The 24,104-nt window shown below is 37.3% G+C and overlaps 1 protein-coding gene across 1 annotated transcript; it reads left to right on the forward strand.

Moving 5' to 3' along the window:
* Positions 1–15: 15 nt before the first annotated feature.
* On the forward strand, positions 16–23,903 carry LOC149075279 (sodium/myo-inositol cotransporter 2-like). Its single transcript, XM_089245390.1, has 6 exons — positions 16–124; positions 4,902–5,021; positions 8,025–8,119; positions 21,647–21,782; positions 22,432–22,539; positions 23,749–23,903. The coding sequence occupies exons 1-6, from the start codon at positions 16–18 to the stop codon at positions 23,901–23,903; spliced, it is 723 nt and encodes a 240-aa protein (XP_089101516.1).
* The last annotated feature ends 201 nt before the right edge of the window (positions 23,904–24,104 follow it).

Genomic DNA, 24,104 nt, shown 5'->3' on the forward strand with positions numbered 1-24,104 from the left:
TTCAAATGTGCAGCTATGGCTGTTCAAATAGATACACAGCCAGCGGGCAGTGCAGACAAAGTCTCGTCTACAATTCATAATTGGAATGCGCCGTTAACTGATGAAGACATCATGGACGGTTTTAGTGAGTCCCCTCGCATTTTGCTAACTTTCAAGTTTTTGGGTGCAGAAATTATTCCCAGATCCAGGCCTTTGAGCCTGAAAAAGGATATTTGCTCAAAAATCTCGGATCCTAAACACATCTCGGAGATTCGATTTACACGCTCAGGAGAGCTGTTAATCTCTACGGAAAATATTCACACTGCGAAAGAGATAATAAAAATAGAAAATATTTTGAATATTCCCGTTAAATCGGTCCTTTTGAAGGATTCGATTACCTCTAAATTTCTACTAAATATTCCGTGTGATATTGCAGTAGTGGAAATTGCGGAAGAACTGCAATCGGAGGGGTTACAGGTCATCGGTATTCGAAGATTTATAAAAGAAAGAATTCCCTTACAAACTGTTCTGGTTACGATTCTTGGTAGGAACATTCCGCCGGAAATAAAGTTATAATAAAGCAAAGACGCTTAGCTAAGGGCCCTTTCACACGGAGCGGATGCGGATGCGGGTCCGGAAGAAGTTTTAACAATTGGAATATACTGCGCCTTTCAGACGAGCCGAAAAATCTCCGCACCTAAGAAATGTTCATGCGGGTCCGGACGTCGTCCGCATGTGTCAAAACCTAAGGGCCCTTTCACACGAAGCGGATGCGGATGCGGGTCCGGAAGAAGTTTTAACAATTGGAATATACTGCGCCTTTCAGACGAGCCGAAAAATCTCCGCACCTAGGAAATGTTCATGCGGGTCCGGACGTCGTCCGCATGTGTCAAAACCTAAGGCCCCTTTCACACGGAGCGGATGCGGACCCGCGTCCGCATCCGCATCCGCTCCGTGTGAAAGGGGCCTTAGGAAAGAGGCCATACCCTTTCAAACGAGCACTGAAGATGCGGACGAATCGCCCGCATCTTTAGTTCGAAATTCGTGCATATAAACTGTTTTTTCGCAATTTTTGTAATTATTTTTCTCCTTCACCCCTGATTCAGTACCCATAGGCAGCCTAGAGGCATTCTTTGGTGGTTTTTATCATTGAGCCTAAAGATGCCTCCAATCCTATCCTCACAAGTAGTCGATGGGGGAAAATATCTTAAAATATTTTCAAAAAATTTTGAAAAAAATCTGTCTTTTCGGAAAAATATGAAAGAAAATTCCAAAATCACATCCAATGTTCGAAAAATCCAATCCAAAAATATCCAAAACATTCGATGTTCCAAAAAAAAAAAAAAAAATTCAGCAAATATCAAAGAATTTGCAAGTATAAAAAAAGGGAGGGGTTGGGACTTTCAAAATGTCTGTGCTTAGAAATATTCACATCACAATTCTGTCTCAGGCCGGGATTACACTATAAAAGTTTTGTAAAAGCTCTTTGATAAAACGTGAAAAATTCAACCATTAAGATCACAGGTTGCATTTGCTTGAATGCAACCAATGCGCCTATTGGTTGAATTTTTCAACTTTTATAAAAGCTCTTTTACAAAACTTTATAGTATAATCCCGGCCTCAAGTATGGATTACACTATAAAAATTTTATAATACTTTTAAAAAAGCAACTAATAAATTTATCGGTTGCACTTGCAATTTATTAGTTGCTTTTTTCAAGTTTTATAAAATAACTTTCATAAACCTTTTAGAGTGAAATCCCATCCTTAGATTAGTCACTTCTGAAATATAAAATTTCATTTTTTTAAGTTTATAGACTGAATATCGAGTAAAATATACTTGTAGGTATCGGGGGAACCACCAAAAATATTCAAGCGCTAGGGTCTTCAAACGTCTTAATCCGGCCCTGAGTGAACACCGTACGTGGATAACGTTGTTTAATAAAAGTATTTTTTTTAAAGTTTAAAAAAAATTAACAGATTAAAAATTTAAAAAAATAACAAATATTTAAAATAATATTTCAGATATTTATATTTTTAAATAATGTTAAAAATTTAAAAATTAAAATTTTTAAATTAAATTTAAAAGTTATTAAAGTATTTAGTCAATTAAATATTCGTAATGAACAGAACGGCTTATAATTTTGGTCCCGTCAGTGGCCGTTGTTGGCAGGTTTTATTATATAAAATTGTGAAATATGGACAAAAGGCAGTTGAAGTTGCTATATCTCCATCTCAGAAGGAAACGGAGGGATAGACGTATGTAGGTACATTATATTGATGAGCAGGGACCATCATATGGTGTTTTTAAGGGTATTTATGGCAAATAATTAAAAAAATTCCGTGAAAAATCACCTTCAAAAAGTAGCCAAAGATGCGGACGAATTCGCTCCGCATCCGCATCGTCTGAATAGCCCCGAATAAACCTATTGTCAAAACTTCTATGTGCGGATGCGGAGCCCGCACTTAGGTTTTGACACATGCGGACGACGTCCGGACTCGCATGAACATTTCCTAGGTGCGGAGATTTTTCGGCTCGTCTGAAAGGCGCAGTATATTCCAATTGTTAAAACTTCTTCCGGACCCGCATCCGCGTCCGCATCCGCATCCGCTCCGTGTGAAAGGGCCCTAAGTGCGGGCTCCGCATCCGCACATAGAAGTTTTGACAATAGGTTTATTCGGAGCTCTTCACACGATGCGGATGCGGAGCGAATTCGTCCGCATCTTTGGCTACTTTTTGAAGGTGATTTTTCACGGAATTTTTTTAATTATTTGCCATAAATACCCTTAAAAACACCATATGATGGTCCCTGCTCATTAATATAATGTACCTACATACGTCTATCCCTCCGTTTCCTTCTGAGATGGAGATATAGCAACTTTAATTGCCTTTTGTCCATATTTCACAATTTTATACAATAAAACCTGTCAACAACGGCCACTGACGGGACCAAAATTATAAGCCGTTCTGTTCATTACGAATATTTAATTGACTAAATACTTTAATAACTTTTAAATTTAATTTAAAAATTTTAATTTTTTTCTTTTTAAATTTTTAAAATTATTTAAAAATATAAATATCTGAAATATTATTTTAAATATTTGTTATTTTTTTAAATTTTTAATCTGTTAATTTTTTTAAATTTTTAATCTGTTAATTTTTTTAAACTTTAAAAACAACAACTTTTATTAAACAACGTTATCCACGTACGGTGTTCACTCAGGGCCGTATTAAGACGTTTGAAGACCCTAGCGCTTGAATAGTTTTGGTGGTTCCCCCGAATACCTACAAGTATATTTTACTCAATATTTAGTCTATAAACTTAAAAAAATGAAATTTTATATTTCAGAAGTGACTAATCTAAGGATGGGATTTCACTCTAAAAGGTTTATGAAAGTTATTTTATAAAACTTGAAAAAAGCAACTAATAAATTGCAAGTGCAACCGATAAATATATTAGTTGCTTTTTTTAAAAGAATTATTATAAAATTTTTATAGTGTAATCCATACTTGAGGCCGGGATTATACTATAAGGTTTTGTAAAAGATATTTTATAAAAGTTGAAAAATTCAAACAATAGGCGCATCGGTTGCATTCAAGCAAATGCAACCGGTGATCTTAATGGTTGAATTTTTCACGTTTCATCAAAGAGCTTTTACAAAACTTTTATAGTGTAATCCCGGCCTAAGACAGAATTGTGATGTGAATATTTCTAAGCACAGACATTTTGAAAGTCCCAACCCCTCCCTTTTTTTATACTTGCAAATTCTTTGATATTTGCTGAATTTTTTTTTTTTTTTTTGGAACATCGAATGTTTTGGATATTTTTGGATTTGATTTTTCGAACATTGGATGTGATTTTGGAATTTTCTTTCATATTTTTCCGAAAAGACAGATTTTTTTTCAAAATTTTTTGAAAATATTTTAAGATATTTTCCCCCATCGACTACTTGTGAGGATAGGATTGGAGGCATCTTTAGGCTCAATGATAAAAACCACCAAAGAATGCCTCTAGGCTGCCTATGGGTACTGAATCAGGGGTGAAGGAGAAAAATAATTACAAAAATTGCGAAAAAACAGTTTATATGCACGAATTTCGAACTAAAGATGCGGGCGATTCGTCCGCATCTTCAGCGCTCGTTTGAAAGGGTATGCGGACCCGCGTCCGCATCCGCTCCGTGTGAAAGGGGCCTAAGAGACTGAAAAATGGCTTGGCCTCAAATGTTGGAACCTAGTTTTCACCGTTATTTCGTTTTTGTCTCCCCCCCCCCTTTTTTTCCCCCTCTCGCTTAAAGTTGTTTCTCGCTTGATCTTTTTTCCTTTCTCACTGTTATCGAGTTTGATAATGGTTTTTCTTTACCTCATTTAGAGCTGACAAGAGTTCATATTCTTATTTTTGTGATCAAATCGAGTTTGGTTTGGATTTTTTTCCCCTCCCTTTCCTATTGTGTTTTTCTCGCTTGATATTTCCTTTTTCTTTCTCAAAAAATAAGTGATTTTTTTTATTTATTTTTCCTGTGAATTTGATGCTTTTTCCCTCTCTTCAGTTAAATATACTTTTCTAGTTAATCCTTCCCAAAAAAAAAAAAAAACTATGAATAATATGAATTTTAGAATTCTTCAATGGAATGTCCGAGGCATCAAGTCCAAATCAACCTTTATCAGAAATTTTTGTTTAAACTATGATATGTTATGTTTACAGGAGACTTTTCTGGAACCGGAGGACCATTTTTTTCTTGCTGGTTTTCAGATTTTTATAAATGATCGACTTCTCCCAGGTGGTGGTTTAGTGACCGCGGTGAATTCATCTCTTTCTTCATCCTTGATATGGAAAATTTCTGACCCTTTTTTTGAAATTATGATTGTTCAAGTTTTTCTAAACAATTTTTCTATGTATGTTGTTCATTTTTATCGTCCTCCAGGTGTTTTCAATATCGCTGCTATCGACAATATTTTCTCATACATCTCTGGGAATTTCATCATAATCGGAGATTCCAACAGTCATCATCCAAATTGGGGAGGACATGTTGTATCTCCTGCAGGTACTATGTTATTTAATTGGTATCTTAATCATAACGTTTGTCTAGTTCCTCCTTTTTGCCCCACCTTTTATAGCAAGGACCCACAATCTTATATCGACTTATGTTTCTGTAGCCCAGGTCTTTATAGATATATTATTTGGTCTCCCTGTGAATCCTTATTCAGTAGTGATCATTTGCCAATTAAGATTTCCGTCTCTTTGAATAAACAATTCATATCTCAGGAATTCCGTTATATTAAATGGTCAGCGGTAATGGCAGGTCTCTTTGTCATCCCCGCTACTAACGATTTCGACAATATTTACAATCATGGTGTTCCATTGTTAACTCAGCTAGGTACTCTGTGTACCGGAAGAAACAACCTTGGCTTAAGTTGGATAAAGAAGGGCGTATTGCTCTTATCGAAAAAAAACGGGCTTTCCGCTTATTTCGCCGTGTGCCCTCTCAGGACAACTGGATTAAATATAAAAGATTAGCTTCTGTTTTTCGTCGCCACCTTCGCATTCTACGATTGAAGACTCTGGCTCAAGAACTTCATCCTTTTACTCAGCCCTCAGTTCTTTTTTCTGTCTTGCGTAGACACCGTTATATCGTGGCGAAAACTTGGGATGATTCCCGGCACATTTTCAAGGTTGCTAATAATAGTTATGTCGATCCTCTCCTACAGATCCAATTTTTAAAATTTAACCACTTTTCTTCACCTGGCCGGTCTCACACCGTAACTTTTTATGGTCCTCCTCGTGAGTTCCAGGCTTACATGGATGCACCGTTCACTCCCACGGAAATTCGTAGAGCCACTTGTTCTGGTCGTTCAACGACCCCTGGTCCAGATGGTGTTCCATTGAAGGTGTATAAACTCCTTCCAAATAAGGGGATTGAATTTCTGAATGCTTTTAATACCCTTTGGTCTTCATCGCTGGTGCCGCCGTCTTTTAAAGAAGGACGTATTATTTTTATTCCCAAGTCAGGAAAGCCAACGAAGAACTTTCGTCCTCTGACTCTTATAAACACTATTAGTAAAATCTTTGAGAGAATCATTCTTTTTAGGATCACTTGAATTGCATTACGATTTGAGCTCTTTCCAAAAAACTTTTATGGTTTTCGACCGAAAATTGGTGCCGAGGTTTGCATTAAAGATATGGTGTTCTCCATTTCATATGCCCTCCAAAAGGGCTACACTAGCTACATTATCGCTCTGGATTTGAGAGTTGCTTATGATTCCGTGAAGCATGATTTGCTCATTTCCAAATTAGCTCGCTTGGGCTTCCATGGAAAATTTTTGACTTGGCTCTTTAATTATCTCTCAAACCGTAAACATGTTATTCATTGGAGGGGTTCCAGATCTGGGGCTTTTGCTCCAAACTGTGGTCTTTTACAGGGATCTACCCTCTCCCCCGTACTTTTCACTCTGTTCACATTAGATATAACCTCATATATTACTTCTGACATTAATTTCTTTATGTATGCCGATGATATTTTTCTCCAGATGAATGCGTTAGATGGGAAGTATGCTGAGTCCAGGTTGATGAACACCTTGCCTAACATTCTCGGATGGGCTGAAGATAGTGGCTTGTGCATTTCTCTATCCAAATCTCGATTTTCTATTTTCTCACGGAAACGACCTCCATACTTTCCTTCTTTCAGCATTAATGGTGAATCCATTCCGTTCGATCCGTACTTGAAAGTTCTAGGTGTTCATCTGGATTGTACCCTCACCTGGAAAAAACAATTATCATCTCTGCATTCTAAGGGCACTCTATCTTTAAACATTTGTCACTCCATCTCTCACTCCTCAAGAAATATTCCTTGCAAGTTCCTCAAACCTGTGCTAATGAGCATCATTGGAGGTACCATTGGTTACGGAGCGGTGGCTTGGTTTAATGCAGCCAAATCTTCTCTCACCAAGATCAACACCATCTATAACTCCTCGATGAGATCTATCTTAGGCCTCCCTACTTCAACTCGCATAGATAAACTCAGAACCATTCTCGCCCTACCCTCCTTTCAGGATTCTATTCTCTTCAGAATTGGATTATCTTGTATTTCTGCCACAGCCTCTCTCACGCAGGGTCACTCTAACCATATGGATTCGGGCTTTCGTCGCCTCTCTACATCTTTGGCTAGGAAAATATCACAGTTCAATAATACCATTGGTTTTTCCCATAGGTCCATGTTGCGTCCAATTTATTCCTTTTGGCCGTGGATACCCTCGAATATCTATTTCATATCGGAGGGTCTTAATTTTCAAAAAACCAAGTCTACCATCCCTTATCAAACAATATTCCAAGAGTACATTGAGTCTCTGCCGCTTAATGCTCATGTAATTGCTACAGATGCGTCTAAATAATCTCAAGTGGCTTGTGGAGCTTTCTGTTTGGTTACTAAAGTTATCACGTCTTGGTTCATTAATAAAGACTCCTCAGTTTTCACTGCGGAGGCCCTTGCTATTACTTTAGGTCTCAGATCCTTCTTTCAATCTTCTAATACTCCAATATTCATATTTACGGATTCCAAATCTGTCATCATGGCTCTCGACAATTTTTCTATTCATTCGTCTACGGTGACTCATCTACTGTATGCTCAACTGGTTCATACTAGTTCTTTGGTTAACAGCATATCACTAATTTGGGTCCCAAGTCATTCGGGCATTGCCATTAATGAGACAATTGACAATCATGTTCGAACTGTAGCTTCTTCCACTGTTGATCTTCTGCCTTCTAGCCTTTATGTGGAGGACATTCGTTCTCTTTACTCTCGCCACTTCAAGGAAAATATCCGTAATGCTCTTTTCTTATCTATTCCTGAGTTTAGCTCCTTCTATAACTGCTGCCAGAACTTCTCCCCTTTTTTTTCGAATAGAAGGTTGGAATGTTTGTTTTACAAACTCATTTGCAATAGAGCTCCCTTGAATGATTACCTCCACCGTATTAGGAAAATGGCTAACCTTTTCTGTCTACAATGCAAGATTCCTGAAACTTCCTGTCATTTTTTGTTTTCTTGTATTAGGTTCTCCCAAGTTCGGTTCTCAACTTTTAATTCTCTTTCTCCACCAGTTAGTTGTCGGTCCGAATTCTGTTCAGGCAGACCTGAGAGCATTATCTGTAGTTTTGAGAGGTTTGTTACCCTTAGTCAACGTTTCTCGTGAGTTTCCCCCCCCCCCCTCCTCCTCTTTCTTTCTCTCGTTTGGTTTTGTCTTTTTCTGCCTTGGTTGTTTGGTTTCATTTTTGTTACCACACACTCATCCAGGGACTCTATGTCATCATATCATTTTAAAGCGGCTTAGCTTCGTCCCCTAAGCCTGAAGAGACATGGCAACAACTTTCTGTAATTGGAAATATTTCAGGAAGGGGTGAAAAAATCAAGTTAAATTAAAAAAAAAAAATTCACATCATAAATTAAGCGCATTAATAGATTCTTGTAATTCAAAAGTGCCATCGACATTATTAATAACACGAAAATTTTGTATATCATCAGCAAACATTAAGCACTTAGTATCAGAACAATCTGGTAAATCATTAATAAATAAAATAAAAAGTAAGGGATCCCCGAAAGTAAAGGATCCAGAATAATATGGATAATAAGAGGATTTGCAACCATTAAAAATTACTCTCTGAGATCTAACAGTAAGGTATGGCCAGGGCCGCACCTGGGGGGGGGAGGCGTGCAGACGAGTCTGGTGCCCCTAGTGCCGGACTAGAGGCGGGCGCAAATTTCACTCTTTAACCTCGATCTCCTTCAACATTATGGGGGGCGCCAAAATGCGTGCTCCATGGCCAGCGGGACAAATGTGGCTTTCCAAGCTTTTCTCTAGCCCACCGACCATTTTTAGAAAATATTTACTCTGCATAGAAAAACGATTGGATTCCAGAAAAAATTGTTCAAGTACTCTGGCCACTAGGAATCTGTATTTTTGTATTAAGAAATGTGAAGGCGCGTATACACTAGCGCGCGGATCATGCAATGAAAGCATTCGCAATTGGTTGTTTAGTAATTTGTACGGTGTTGAACGATTCATGAGCTGTTTTCACTGGACGCACCTGGAATCGGTTTTTTCAAGGAACACAAATTAAAGAAAGGAACACAAAGGAAGTTTGTGTACCCACGAGCGGATTAGACCAACGCCACCTATAGCTAGATAGGTGTCGCCATCTGTAGCTATAGCTAGATGTGCTTTAGAAGGTGTTGATTAGACCCGCTGGAAGGGGGTCGTGCGTTGCGAGATTGGCTCGCTAGTGTATACGCGGCTTGAGATGCTTCCCAGATTCGATATTAATGTTGTGCATTTGATGCATTAAAAGTAGTGCTGGGAATCGATTAAAATTTTTAACTGGCTGATCAAAAAATTTTAATCGATTAATCGACTGATTAATCGCATTTTAATCGAATATTTTAAATGCTATTCATTCATAGCAAACGTATAGTGTTGATAATTACGTAATATTAATTAATGCTATAGAAATATATTCTATATATTCATTTCAAGCCTCTATCTATTGAATGGATGTAAACATATATAGAAATAGATTAAGAAATAAAGGCCCCGCTTTAAGCTATTTAAATATCGTCCCTCCTTTACCAGAAACATGAATGAGCAAATTTCTAGAACTTGGAAGAAAACGACTTTTGAATGTTTCTCTTTGAAGGTTGTTCACCTAAAATGTTTTATAAAAGGTGTTTCAATAGGGGATGCGCATTTTCGTTTCTGGCAAAACTTGGCAAACTAACCAGCTGATAAGGGGTCATTCAAGTATTACGTCAGCATCGAGGGGGGAGGGGTTTCGGATTTGCTGACTTTTGATGACAAGGGGGAATGTTACTTACGTCATCAACCAACCTTTTTGAAGATATGAAATATTCTAAGCTGCTGACGAAATTTTGCTGACAAGAGGGGGGGGGGGGGTCAGTGTTTTGCTGAGTTTTTCTGACAAAGGGGGGGAAAGGGGTCAAAAATGGCAAAAAATCTGCTTACGTAATACTTGAATGGCCCCTAAACCCAAAAGTGAAAATTTGCACATTCATTGTCTGGCATAAGGGGGACGATATGCTGAACATGCTTGTGAGGAGCTTTTTAACTTGGATCTTGTCGCATTTTTTTAATCGGTGATTTTTAAGAATCGTCACTGGTTTTCGTTAAATGCACTTGTGTTGCCTCATGTCGATAAATTTGATCAAAATATCCATTCCAATGTTTTCAAATACGGTCACTTATCAGAAATGTTATGCATAGGAACATAATTTAAGACATTTAATCGGTTTATTCAAATAAAAATCTAGTTAAATTATAAATTTTTAATGAAAGTTTTAATCGAATTTTGATTGGATTGATCGAATCGATTAACTCAACTGAAGTTTTTAACTGCGAGTAACAATTAATCGATTAACTGACCTGATTAATCGATTAATCTTACGAACTCTAATCTAACTAAAAATCTTAACTAATGTCATAACGAATTCATGGGACCCGGAACCAAAACAGTTTTTGAGGCCTGTGATTTCTTGTATATATATAGGATACATATTTCAAGGGGTCCAGTTCGGTATCAAAAAAGTATACATGATTACAGAATTTCCAGAAATACTAAAAAAAACTACTTTAACGAAAGAAATAATTTCAGAATTATTAAAAAAAATAATTTTATAATTGATGAAAATCTATAGTTATTGAAAAAATAGTTACAAAATTACTAAAAGAAATAATTTCAGAATTATTGAGAGCAATTTTCTCTCTCTCTCAGAATTGTTAACAGCAATAATTTATGAAAAAAATTAAGAATTTTTGAAAGAGAAATAATTTTATAATTAATAAAAATTTTAAAAAAATTTTGAAAAATAATTTTAGATTCAATAAAAGAAGTAATTAATTGAAATAATTATTTAATGAATAAATTTATTAATTAAAATAATTTATTTGAAAATGAATGAAAATTCAAATTTAATGAAAGAAATAGATTCAGAGTAAATTGAAGTGTTCAATAATTTGGAGAGCCATAGTTTGATAATCGAGAATACCTCGGTATCACTTGGTGGACAGCGGGCTTTGCAGAAAAATTTAATTCGGCCCTCAATATCCGAAAAGTTGAAGACTTCTGTTCTAGGATCACGATTCGCCAGTAGTTTGCGGCCGAGGGACTGGCGGGACCTGTACATGCGGCATTGTGTATTGGGATGACATAGATCACTGTCACCTTGAGTCACGGTGGCAATGCATCTGGCTTTTTTGCGGATGGCACCGGTGAGTGGACCAGTGCTTGAAGAACACTGGTTTGGTCAGCTTATAAGGATGATTTTCGTTCTTCCTTTCAAACATATAGGAAAAAATATAAGGTGGCGAAAAGTCCAGGACACATTGTAAAAAAAATCAACCAATTGATATATATTTTATTTATGTTTGAACTAAAGTACATATCATGGCCTAGACCAGTGATTCCCAACGTGGGCGTTAACGCCCCCTGGGGGCGCTGGAATGTTCCGGGTATAACATAGGACCCTATGGGTTAGATTGCGTTGGGGGCGATGGGAGAAAAAATTTCTGAAGAAGGGGGGCGATGGGACAAAAAGTTTGAGAAACTATGGCATAGACGCCTAGATCCTAGAGCAGTGGTGCGCAAACCGTGAATGAACTATGGGGGTCGCGAGTGATTCTCCAAAATAAAACTTCCAAATAAGAATTTCATTTTTATTTAAAAATATATGTCAAAACTAAAGAATTCCTTTATTCAGCTGAGCTAATTGCCATGTATCATACAATGTAATTTTATCAAATTCTAATTGCACAATAATCAATACATCGGCTCCGTCATCACGAATGTGCAATGTCCTTGCAAAAAAAGAACGTGGGAAATGACGTTTGAATGTTTACTCTACCCATGTTACTCTACGGAAGTTATTTTCAAAAATGTTTTGTAACGTGTGTTTCAATAGTAATATGCATTCGCGTTTCGGTGACAACTTAGATAGCAAAACAAGGTATTCAAACAGCTGATAAAAAAAATTGTGCATTCGTGCTTCTGGCTTACGAGGACGATATCAAGTTGGTGCTTTTACAGGGTGACTTAGAGAGAATCACCTATTTATAAAGTGTATATTTCTAAATTTAAAGGCCACTGATTCCACTAGGGGCCGTTAAAGTATTACGTCATCATCGATGGGAGGGGGGGGGGGGTTCCGATTTGCTGACTTTTGATGACAAGGGGGGAGGGGGGTGTTTGGATAATGCTTACGTCATCAACCACCCTTTATGAAAATATGAGTTGGATTCAGAGGGGCAGAGCTGATGACGAAATTTTGCTTACAAGAGGGATTGAGTTTTGCTGACTTTTGCTGACAAGGGGGAGAAGGGGGTCAAAAATGACTAAAAATTTGCTTACGTAATACTTGAACGACCCCATAGAATGATAAGTAATATGTGAATATATACGGGGAAAATGTGTCTACGTTTTATGAAAATTTTTTGTTAATGGTCGATTTCAAATCACCCTGTAAACAAAAATCAAGGACCATACACTTCGCTACACTTGCATCTTGCATAAGGGACACGAAGTTCATCCAAAAAACAAAGTAAATATTTATATGTATTTAAAAGAGCTGCATATCTTTAGAAGTCAATATCGCCTAATTAAAATCAGAACAAGTGTTCCGAAAAGGGCTTTCAAGACAGCACGATTAATGAAAAAATAAAATCGGAATTCCGGGAAGCCGGGACACATGGTCAGCCTATGTAGGGGTCGCAGATACATTTTTTGGTCAAAAGGGGGTCGCGCTTCAAAAAGTTTGCGCACCACTGGCATAGAGTATTTTTTATTTCTTTTGATAAATTAACAAAAAATCGTTTGAAATTTCACTCACGGGTGACGCTCTATCTGGGCTTGACGAGAGAAGTCTTGGGGTGCCCTCAAGAGACGATACCCAAGACCACTCTCTTCCTCTCGTGGGTGGTGCCCAAAGAGAGCCGAAGACGGGGGCTTTGGGTGTAGGACATCCGTAGCCGGTCAATTTGACGCACTCAACTTGTCGCGCTCAACTCGTCGCGCCTCAATTCGTCGCGGTACAAATTCGTCGCAGTGCCAATTCGTCGCGGTACAAGTTTGTCGCAGTATCAATTCGTCGCGGTACAAATTTGTCGTAGCTCCAATTCGTTGCGATACAAATTCGTCGCAGCTCCAATTCGTAGCTGTACAAGTTTTCCGCCGTGTCAATTCGTCTTGACGTCAATTTATATATTACAGCGCAGAATCAATTCGTCGAACCGTCGATTCTTCACTGTACATTTTCCGCGCGAGCTTGTATGTAGGTTTTTGTCTTACACGTGAAATAAAAACATGAACAAAAGTGTACACGCAGTTAACTGAAAATAATTAATTTTTGTCAATGCAGAAAGGTCATCGAAATTAAAATTACAATATCAATTACATTAAAAAATTTAACTATATTTGAAAATTCGGTTATAAAAATTTGAAATGTTAAATAATTGATTTTTTCTGTGATAAAATTTCAATATCAGGTGGAAAAATTTCGGTTTGTATGATGTTCCCCAAATTACAGTACCCCAAATTACGGTAATTTTCACCGTATAAGCCACACTTCCCGCTTTTGTTGGGATTTCTCACAGCGAAGGGAGTTGGGCGCAGATCAAGGGTAGAAATGTACAGTGCTTTTTATGAATGACGATTCGATGAAGTTTTCATAATGCCTACAGGATCAGCACCGACAAAGGCAATGTAATCACTAATAAAAAAGATGACTATGGGTCAGTCGCATAGATACAATATAATCATTAATCTTATGTTTATAATCAGTCACATATCTTTGACTGGCTTGTTTGAATATTTTCACATAGTTTTCATTAGCGTCTAAGCTTTTGGTACAAGGTTGGTGTGCTCGGTCCACATATTTCGGTTGGCATAAACATCGAATATTGCAAAACCGAACGTGGAAATGATATGTTGGTTTACGTGTGTGTTTAAAAGTTTTTCCCCCATAATTCATGTTCCAAAATTAGAAAAACTTTTAATGCAATTCAAAATGAATTAGACCATTATTAATTTTCTTTATTTGAGTTTTTTGTTGTATCTTAAAGAGAGATACAGGTTATACGGATGACAAAAAATAATGTAGTACTTTTTAAAATTAAATTGTTTGCATTCAATTTAAATTGCAATAAATTGAAATCTTCTATGTATCTTAAAAAAAATTATGGTAGTTCAAAATACCATCACGTATTATTCTATAAATCATCATCGGGTTTTTACTGCGATATTCACGTATATAAGTGTAAATAAAATAATACTCAAAGCACTGAAAATAAATAAAGGTTTAGATATTGTGGAGTGTTTATATGTACGATACGAATTGTTTTTAAAATTAAAATTATCCTAATAAATGTAGGCTATAATCAGAGGCGGATTTATAGTTTTCCCACCTGTGGGCTATTCAAACCTTGCCTTCCTTCTTTCTTTCTAATTCATGCTCTTGATCACCAATTACTTAATTTTGGTCACGCCCTTTCACTTGAACTTGTCATCTTGGGATAAAGCCCGCATACCCCCTCCCCACCTAGGAAATATACCTCTGAATATAATAATCTTACATTGTCTGTTAATGTTCATTCACTTGTATTGTAAGAAGAAATTTTTACTAATCGTTGACTGGAGCCGTAGACCAAGCACACCAGCCTTGTGTCAAAAGCTTAGACGCTAATGAAAACTATGTGAAAATATACAAACAAGCCAGTCAAAGATATGCGACTGATTATAAACATAAGATTAATGATTATATTGTATCTATGCGACTGACCCATAGTCATCTTTTTTATTAGTGATTACATTGCCTTTGTCGGTGCTGATCCTGTAGGCATTATGAAAACTTCATCGAATCGTCATTCATAAAAAGCACTGTACATTTCTACCCTTGATCTGCGCCCAACTCCCTTCGCTGTGAGAAATCCCAACAAAAGCGGGAAGTGCGGCTTATACGGTGAAAATTACCGTAATTTGGGGTACTGTAATTTGGGGAACATCATACAAACCGAAATTTTTCCACCTGATATTGAAATTTTATCACAGAAAAAATCAATTATTTAACATTTCAAATTTTTATAACCGAATTTTCAAATATAGTTAAATTTTTAAATGTAATTGATATTGTAATTTTAATTTCGAGTGTCATGTACATGAAGAATAATGATCTAATTAAAAGTCTGATTTCATTCTTTTCACTCGAGAGTTGTTACTTTAGAGTTGAAAAAAAATCAAAAATCGATTGACATTTGCAGTGGTGTCAGAGACAGACATGCTGTTGGTGCCCAGGGTACTTTATGGAATGGGTATGAGCACCCAGAGAAATGATTCAGAAATCAAAATTTCCTACTTCAAGATCAAGACAAGAACCCGCAAGTTCCAAACACTTCCGGCATGCTTGGCCAGTCAAAGGTGCCGACATGAAGGAAACATTGAGGAGGTGGAGGGGGGGGGGGCTGAAAATCGCCATTCATTCCGTTTATAAGGGACTCAAACCTGTACTCAGGGACTCAAATCCCGACAAAAAGTGGGAAATACGGCCTATACGGTGGAAATTAAAATTTAAAAATTTATTTGATCTCAATTTTTTATTTTGGTGAGCTCTTCAACATCCCTCACTGCGAGAAATGGAAATCCCGACAGAAATGCGGCTTGTATGGTAAAAATTAAATTTTAAAAATTTAAAGACTTCAATGAATACTTTCCTCCATTTGTTAAAAATTAAAACAGATGGGCAGGGGGAACATTTCCAATAAATGAGAAAAAAAATTAGTTCCATTTTTTACGCCTAAAGCACCTACCCTATTTATAAGATCACAACAAACATATGAATTTTAAAGCAATTCAAATTTGTCGCGATGAAATGAGCTTGCGACAAATTTGTACCGCGACGAAATAAGCCTGCGACAAATTTGTACCGCGACGGAATGAGCCTGCGACAAATTTGTACCGCGACGAGTTTGTAGCACGACGAATTGACGCTACGACAAATTGACTGCGACGAATTGTCCCGCGACAAGTTGAGCGCGACGAATTGACCTAGACCCACATCCCCCCCCCCGTGCCGCTCGATGGCCCAAGTTAACTTAACCGAGCCAACTTACGCATAAAATGCAATGCAAACAGTGTATAATTGATGCATTTATGACAATTTGCGTTACATACAGCATATGCGTACGCAGGATTTTCTCAAGGAAGGGGTTTTCCATGATTTTGATTCCGGGGGGGGGGGGGGTTCATGTTTTTTATAATAAAATAACACCAAAAGAGAGGAATTTGAGCTCCAAAACCCCTCCCTTGCGTACGCCAATGAAGCTAACAGCTACCGTATTCCAACGTGAGCATCATTTCACCTGTTCAGATGTAGCCCGAGCTACAAAGGGCTCTCACATTGAAAGGTGGTAGTTTTATGTGATACAAATCGTCATAAGCATTAATCATAAGCTGTTTGTGTTGCATTTCATGTGTTATGTCAAGTTTTTTGTTATACAGCACCATCTGTGAGTGAAATTTTGAAATTTTTTTTAAAACTTATCAAAAAAAAAACCCTTTGGGTCATGATATACAAGTATTAATGTTAACATCACCTTTTTATGTCAATGGTTGCTTTTTTTTAGTAATTTTTAAAATGTGTCCAGGACTTTTTTCAGGTCCTCCACCCTGTATTTTAAATCTACTTGTGTAACGAATCAAACACAATAAGAAGAATTAATAGATTTTCGATAGTTTCGATTTAACATCGTATATGTTTATTCGATCGGTTTCTTCAGAAAAACCTATAGAGTTTTATCTCTCTCTCTCTCTCTGTCTGCTTTCATTGTAAAATATTTCATGATTGTTATCATCAAGCTCACAGTTATACCTGATAACCTTCCAACAATAGGCCTGCGTATTAAGCGTTGTTTTCTAAGTAGAGAAATAGCATATTCGCTCACACACACACACACCATACCACCTTCGATGTTCCGATATTTTGACTAGAATTTCATCTCACCTTTTATCACCAATAATGCAGAAAAATGATTGATCTTTCGGGAAAACCAAAAAACGGCTGATAAATCGATTCAATGGAATACTATTTCACGTATCTCTATGAAAGTCGATTTAAGGGGAGGGGGGGGGGTCTCCTACCTTTAACATGATAAAAAACTTTTTCTTATGTAGAAATATTATTATAATATTAAATATCCATTGATTCATTTAAAAATTTTTACTACATGTATTTGATTATACATACTATCCTACGCCAGTATACAAAATTTTACATATCCCAAATACTTAATTTTTTACAAATTTGAAAGTAAAATAATTAAAAACAGTTTGTTCACATGATAAAATTGCATGAAGCCAATGGAATTGAATAAGGAAATGATTCAAAATAAAGAAATATTTTTCAGTTTATGAAGTGATGAAAAAGATTAAGACTTTTTATCGATTCAAAATTAAATTTTAAATTTTAAAAATTAAAAAAAAGTATTTATGAATGGGTTAAAAATTTTCTTTGTCATTTTAAATGAACTGAACAGTTTCTTTTATTTTGAACCAATTTTTATTCGGTTACATTGACATCGTTCCATGAAAAATTAGCGCTATATCGGGTTCAGGAAAATTTTAAATTAATTGAATAAATAAGTCCAAAGCTAGTGAAAATTGGGACCTAGTTAAAGAAATAATCTGAGAACTAATGAAAATTTAAAACTTTAAAACTGATTAATTGAAAATGAGAGAAATAATTCCAGAAATTATTCCTACGTCAATTGAGAATTTATTAAAGATATAATTTTTTTTTACGAATTGAAGGAATCCTTCAATAATCCTTTGTCTCACAGCTATCACCAAAAGTGCGTTTAGTCGCTCGACCCCGGTGGGTCGTACCCGTTACCATAGGTAGATACGGGAGGGCAGTAGAGGCAACAGTAGAGGCTGAACATATTTTCTTCGTAAAAATACGGGTAACAGGAAATCGGGATCCATACACAGGTGCCGACGTGAAGAAAACATTGAAGGGGCTAGAAATTGCTGATCGTCCCGTATATAATGGACTCAAGCGCGTACTCTGGAAGAGGAAGGTGCATTGCATTGTTTCTCAGAAATTATTGTGGGGGGGGGGGCTCAGCCCCTTTATAAAATTTATTGGGAGGCCTCAAATGACCTCAGTCCTAACATTCCTTCGCCTGTGGATCCATACAGGTACACAAATAATCGCCAAAAAATTGTCAAATGCAAGTTAAGCTGCTAATCAAAGCCAGAAAAATTTCAAAGACAAGTAAAGTTGCCAACTATCGCTAAAATTGCTGAAAGATGGTGTGAAGTAGGGAGCTTCCACACGACGCAATGCGTGAAAAAGTTTGTGTAATTCACCAAACAAAACGTATATGTTTGGCAAATATGCGACATGAATATGTTTATATATGACTGAAAATAATTATGATATAAATTATACTATGATAATTATGACTAAGTCATGAAAAAAAATCGTAATTCTCGAGCTTTCCCTAGGAAACACTTCGGAGCTTCCCAGCTTGAAAATCCCTTCCTTAGGGAATTAATTGGACGTGAAGTCTCAAATATATTGAGTTTTTGGTCAAGGCTTAAATCTCTAGCCGAGAAAAAAAATTGATCACCTTTTCATCTTGTTACCATTTGATACGGTAAATTGGAATGTGCAGTGTACCCCACGCAAGCACTTATACTGTTTTTGAAAAAAGTTATAAGCGGTAAAAGTATAAAAGTGGACGAGGTGACCTATCATTGTTTACTGATAAAAGGAGACTGTTGAAGAAAGCGATAAGGGTAGTAAAAAAAGAAGTTGAATCTAGGTTGACAGATAGCATTGGCTCTGACCCAAAATCATTTTTCCGATACGTCAATAATGGATGTAAGGGGACAGTTGGCCCCCTCTCGATAGAAGGCTCTAGGGTACAGAGCAATGTAGGCATGTGTAGCGCTTTCAATGACTTTCTCGCGTCGGTTTTTAATGGAGATAATGATATTCGATATACGGGTGTTGCATGGGGTAATAAAACCCTCAACGATATTCAAGTAGAAGACGTGGAGGTCCTAAATCTTCTAAGAAATGTATGTGCAAGCAAAGCACCAGGACCAGATGATATCTATCCCAGGGTCCTCAGGGAATGTGCTAATGAATTGTTGGGGCCAGTCGCACAGATATACAGGAGTAGTGTTGCTGAGGGTATCGTCCCAAGAGATTGGAAACTTGCCAACGTTGTTCCGATATTTAAGAAGGGTAGTGGAGAAGCGGTGTCAAATTATCGTCCAGTGAATTTGACGAGCTCCCTCTCGAAAATTTTGGAAATTATCATCAAAAGGCAGTTTGTGAAGTGGATAGACGAGAATAATGTATTGTCGGAAAATCAGCAGGGGTTCAGGAAGGGGAAGTCATGTGTAACTAACCTCCTTTGCTTCTATGATCACGTGACTAAGGCTTTGGGTAAGAGCAAAAATGTAGACGTTGTTTACCTTGATTTCCAGAAGGCATTCAATCGGGTCCAACATGGTAAACTCTTGAAGCGTTTACACGAGATTGGAATTGGGGACAACTTGATGAATTGGATAGAATCGTGGTTAAGAGATAGGTCGCAACGAGTTATGGTGAACGGGGAGTTCTCTGGTTGGACAGACGTCACAAGTGGAGTTCCTCAAGGAAGTGTCCTTGGCCCCATACTTTTTTCACTTTTTATCGATAAACTCGATCAGGGTATCGATGGGATTACTAGCAAATTCGCAGATGATGTGAAGCTAATGGGGGTAATCGGGAATGAAAGCGATAGGGAGTTGCTCCAGACCAACTAAAACAGGATTGCAGCATGGGCAAATGAATGGAGCATGACGTTTAGCGTTGATAAGTGCATGGTCGCTCATTTTGGTTCGAACAACCCACGGTTCTCTTACGAGTTGAATGGTGTCACTATCCCGGATGCAACTAGGGTCACCGATTTGGGAATTCTCATTGACGAGTGGCTTAGGTTTTCTGAACATTGTTCAGCGGTGGTCAAAAAAGCGAATAGAATGCTTGGTCTCATTTTCAAAAAGGTCTCTTCGCGTTCTCCTAAAGTCATTCTTCCGCTTTTTCGAGGCTTAGTTCGTCCTGGACTGGAGTATGCTGTAAGGTTTTGGAGACCATACCTACAGAGGGACATAGACTTGGTTGAAGGGGTGCAGAGAAGACCTACGCGTGTCCTTATTGGTACACAGGGCTTGAGTTATGAAGAGAGACTTCATTTTTTGAATATGTTTACATTGGATGAACGCAGGTGTCTGGGAGGTATCATCGAAGTGTTCAAAATTTTAAATGGGATGGATAGGATGGACCATGAACTTTTAGTACACCGCCAATCGACTGCTTTTACAAGTATCGACACCAGTATCGATTGGTGAGGGACAATGCAAGGCTATCGTGTCTCAGGGAATTTTTCTGTAATAGGGTTGTTAATAAATGGAATAGCTTACCCCCGGAGGTAGTAAATTGTAACACAATTGACACGTTTAAAAAGAAATACGATAAACATGTTGGGGTAAATCGAGAAGCTATCCATTCTTAGAATAAGACAACCATAATTATTCTTTATGGGCGTTGTATAATATTTTATCATGTGTATATATTGTTTACAATTTTTATTAATTGCATTTTTAATTGGGTTGCTGTATTTTTGAAATATATGACAACCAAATTTTTATGGGCATCTTTTTATCAGCCACCTCGTTGGGCATTTTGCCTGTTGTGGCGTTGTATTTGTATTGTATGTAAAACGCTTTAAACGGAAAGTCTCGGTGAGTATTAGTAAGACCACGAAAATAAGTCGTACTAAGCTCGGAATCGGCAATAAATTGTAGGTCCCGGTCTAATTAGCCCTCGTGTGCAGAAAATGACCGTGGTCCACCAAAAATTATTTCATTCCCTTAATCCAGGGCTTCTCAAACGCCGCGGTGCACTTTCAAACTCTGTAAGGCCGCAGCGGAGGGACTGTTTTTTTTTTTTTGAAGAGAATGACAACGATTTTTTGAACAGATTCCTCGTGAAACTGCTCTGGGGACCCGCGGATAAACTTTGATTAGTAAAAACGGTGCCTCGTGTGGAAAAAGTTTGGGAACCCCCGGCTAAAATCTCTGAGGATTTCTGTATATAGCTCTGCTGCCATCTATTAGCGCAAACCGCGTTATCTAGTTTCGCTGTTTATTCCCTGTCGATGGACGAGTCAAGAACTCTAGGAATGGGTTCCCACACGGGTAGGGATGACAGAAATCCAGCCCGGGGGCTCGAACCTTTAATCGAAAAAAAAAACTGTCCTGGAGCTAGAGTCATGGTTCACACATCTTGTAGCAGGAACCCTAGGCTGATATCTCTGGCGATACCACTTTTTGAGATTTATCTCTGTTACTCAAACTGCTAAATTGCCCAAATTTGTTGCCAAACGCCTATACGGAAAGGGGTTAAGTTAAAATTGGGCCCTACGTACACAGTTCAAGGCGTACACAGCAGAAAGGTCCGAGGGCAATGTGTTGAAGACCCTTGTGTTCAAATACTTATATATTTTTATGCAAGGCATCTCTCTCTGTAACAATAAGTACTCTATGTAAGTTCTTTTTTTTCAGGTTATAGTGCAGCGAGTCTTGTCTGCCAAAGATCTTTCACATGCGAAAGGTGGATGCATATTGGCCGGATACCTGAAGCTTTTGCCTTTGTTTCTCCTTATCTTTCCAGGAATGGCTGCTAGAGTTCTTTTCCCTGGTGAGAATTATCAAAATTAATTCCCCCCCCCCCCCGTAAACTTTAGATTTGAGCCGTTTATACGATGAAAAAGCTTCTTCAAATTAAACATCGGCAACTGAATTGGGCTAACGACGATCAATTATCTCAGCATATAAACTAGCAACGATTTCCTATCAAATGTCTTAAAGGTACCGTTATTGGCTTCCCAATTTGGTTACGCAACCACCATTATCTCGAATTCGTGGAAAGAAACATCAAAGTGGTATTTCATCTAAGCTCTTTGGAGTTCCCCTTCTGTCAGTCGGGGTGATGAATATAATGATCAAATCATGTGATGATTGACGGTATCTACTAAGGAATGTTTAAGTAAAAATGCGGCTACCGGAAAAGATTCAACAAACCTAAAGCATGAACGAAAAGAAAGTAACATGTTCTAAAGAGCTCTATCACCCCTCAAAGTTTGCGCTATGAATTCAGGATCACCCTGTATGTATAATATAGATCATAAGGGAAAGCCCGCCTAATGATAACTTGAAACTTTACTAACCAACCGGTTTCTATTTTACTAACCAACTCTTCAACGGTTTTAATATTGGCTACATTATTATCATATCATCTAATAGTTTTATAAATTTTAATAATTGTTTTGTAATTATTTACTCCGCAGATGAAGTTGGTTGTTCTGACCGTGAGTCGTGCAAAAGGATTTGCGGAAGCGAATTAGGGTGTACAAACATTGCATATCCACTTCTCGTTCTCAATCTCATGCCTGCAGGTAAGATAATTTCGTCTCATGTGTGTACACAATGTTTATTATTCACATACAAATTGATCCCAATGAGACATGCAATACGGAGGGTTTCACTAAGAGAAAAAAAAAATTCTCTGGTTCATTCTGAAATTAAAGAATGAAAATACGGTATATCTGTGAAAAAAAAAATTCAGTTGGGATATCAAAGAAAAAGAGATTTCCTGGATAATTAGCGCCGAGATGAACTACAGAAAGAAAAGTTGTTTGTCTCCATCGGGAATCACACAAACTCGGATTCTCTTGCATATGATGCACTGAATGGATATGTTGCAGCCTCTCTTTTAACTTCAAATACGTACACCCCGGATGGCGACAGTCTCCACTCAGTGCATCACGCTACTACCATGCGTGTTTACTGAGTAAAAAAAGTTGCACCTCCGATAAATGGGTTAAAGCACTTGCCCGTTATGCAAGAGAACCTGGGTTCTTACAATACCACACTAGAAATATCTTTCGTGTGGTGTTGGTTTCATTCCCGGTGGAGACAAACTTTTCTTTCCAAAAAAAAGTTCCTCTCGGCAACAAAATCCAGAAAATCTCGTTACTTTCTTGGCCTACAACATACCAAAGAAAATCTTTCGATCTTGACACTCCTGTAAAATAGCAATTGAAAGAAATGTGAAAATTTAAATTCTTATATATATGAGCCCCCGGCCAAGTAGAAAAGATGACATCCATTAAAATTTGTGTATTTTTTTATTGAATCAAAAATATTTACGCTCGTAACAATCGAATGCAAATTCGATGATATCTAGGATTGAAATATTTGATTTTTGCCAGTTTTTACGAGCTAAAATTACACTCCAAAAATTTTAGACTTTTGAAAAGACAAAAAATGACAAAAATCAATCATTTTTTTAATCTCTGATATCGCGGCATAGCAATTGTTGTTTTTTTTCAGCAATGACCTTGGAGCTAGGGTTGTTCGACCAACCACAGTATTTCGAATCCCGCATCAGAGCAACCCCAGAATTAATTCAGAAATCATACTTTCCTACGTAAAATTCAAGTCCAGTCCAGTACTTACAGCTCTAAAACACTTACCAGACCACTGTTTCTTAGTACAATAAATAAAGATGAAAATTATTCTAATCAACACTTTTCTGCATAGAAATTTCAATTTCAATACGTCCCCCAATTATTTTACAAACTATTATTATTTTCTCACCGTAGGAGCTCGTGGCTTGATGATGTCGGTGATGCTTGCTGCACTGATGAGTTCTCTAACACCCATATTTAGCAGCAGCTCCACGATATTCACCATGGACATATGGACCAGAATTAGGAAAAATGCTTCCGAGATGGAGTTGATGATAGTCAGTAGGTAGGTAATAATTATAAACGTCAATACGTTTGATTTGGCGACTTGCTGTCCACAGGTGTTTTTACACATCATCTTCTCCAAAAAAATATTCTATATATTCTATATATTTCTAAATATTCAATATAAAAATTCGCTGATATCTACGATTGAAATATTTGATTTTTGCCAGTTTTTACGAGTTAAATTTGCAGTCCAAAAATTTCAG

Source organism: Pholcus phalangioides, unplaced genomic scaffold, assembly GCF_987345545.1.
Source record: "Pholcus phalangioides strain wild (caught in Gottingen) unplaced genomic scaffold, Ppha-v1.0 ptg000015l_1, whole genome shotgun sequence".
Lineage (NCBI taxonomy): Eukaryota > Metazoa > Arthropoda > Arachnida > Araneae > Pholcidae > Pholcus > Pholcus phalangioides.

Bases quoted from the DNA above. Each gene is read 5' to 3' on its own strand.
- LOC149075279 (XM_089245390.1), top strand. From the start codon at position 16: ATGGCTGTTCAAATAGATACACAGCCAGCGGGCAGTGCAGACAAAGTC. The intron at 125-4,901 runs GTGAGTCCCCTC...ATCGTCCTCCAG, and splicing joins AGACATCATGGACGGTTTTA to GTGTTTTCAATATCGCTGCT. The intron at 22,540-23,748 runs GTAAGATAATTT...TTCTCACCGTAG, and splicing joins TCTCAATCTCATGCCTGCAG to GAGCTCGTGGCTTGATGATG.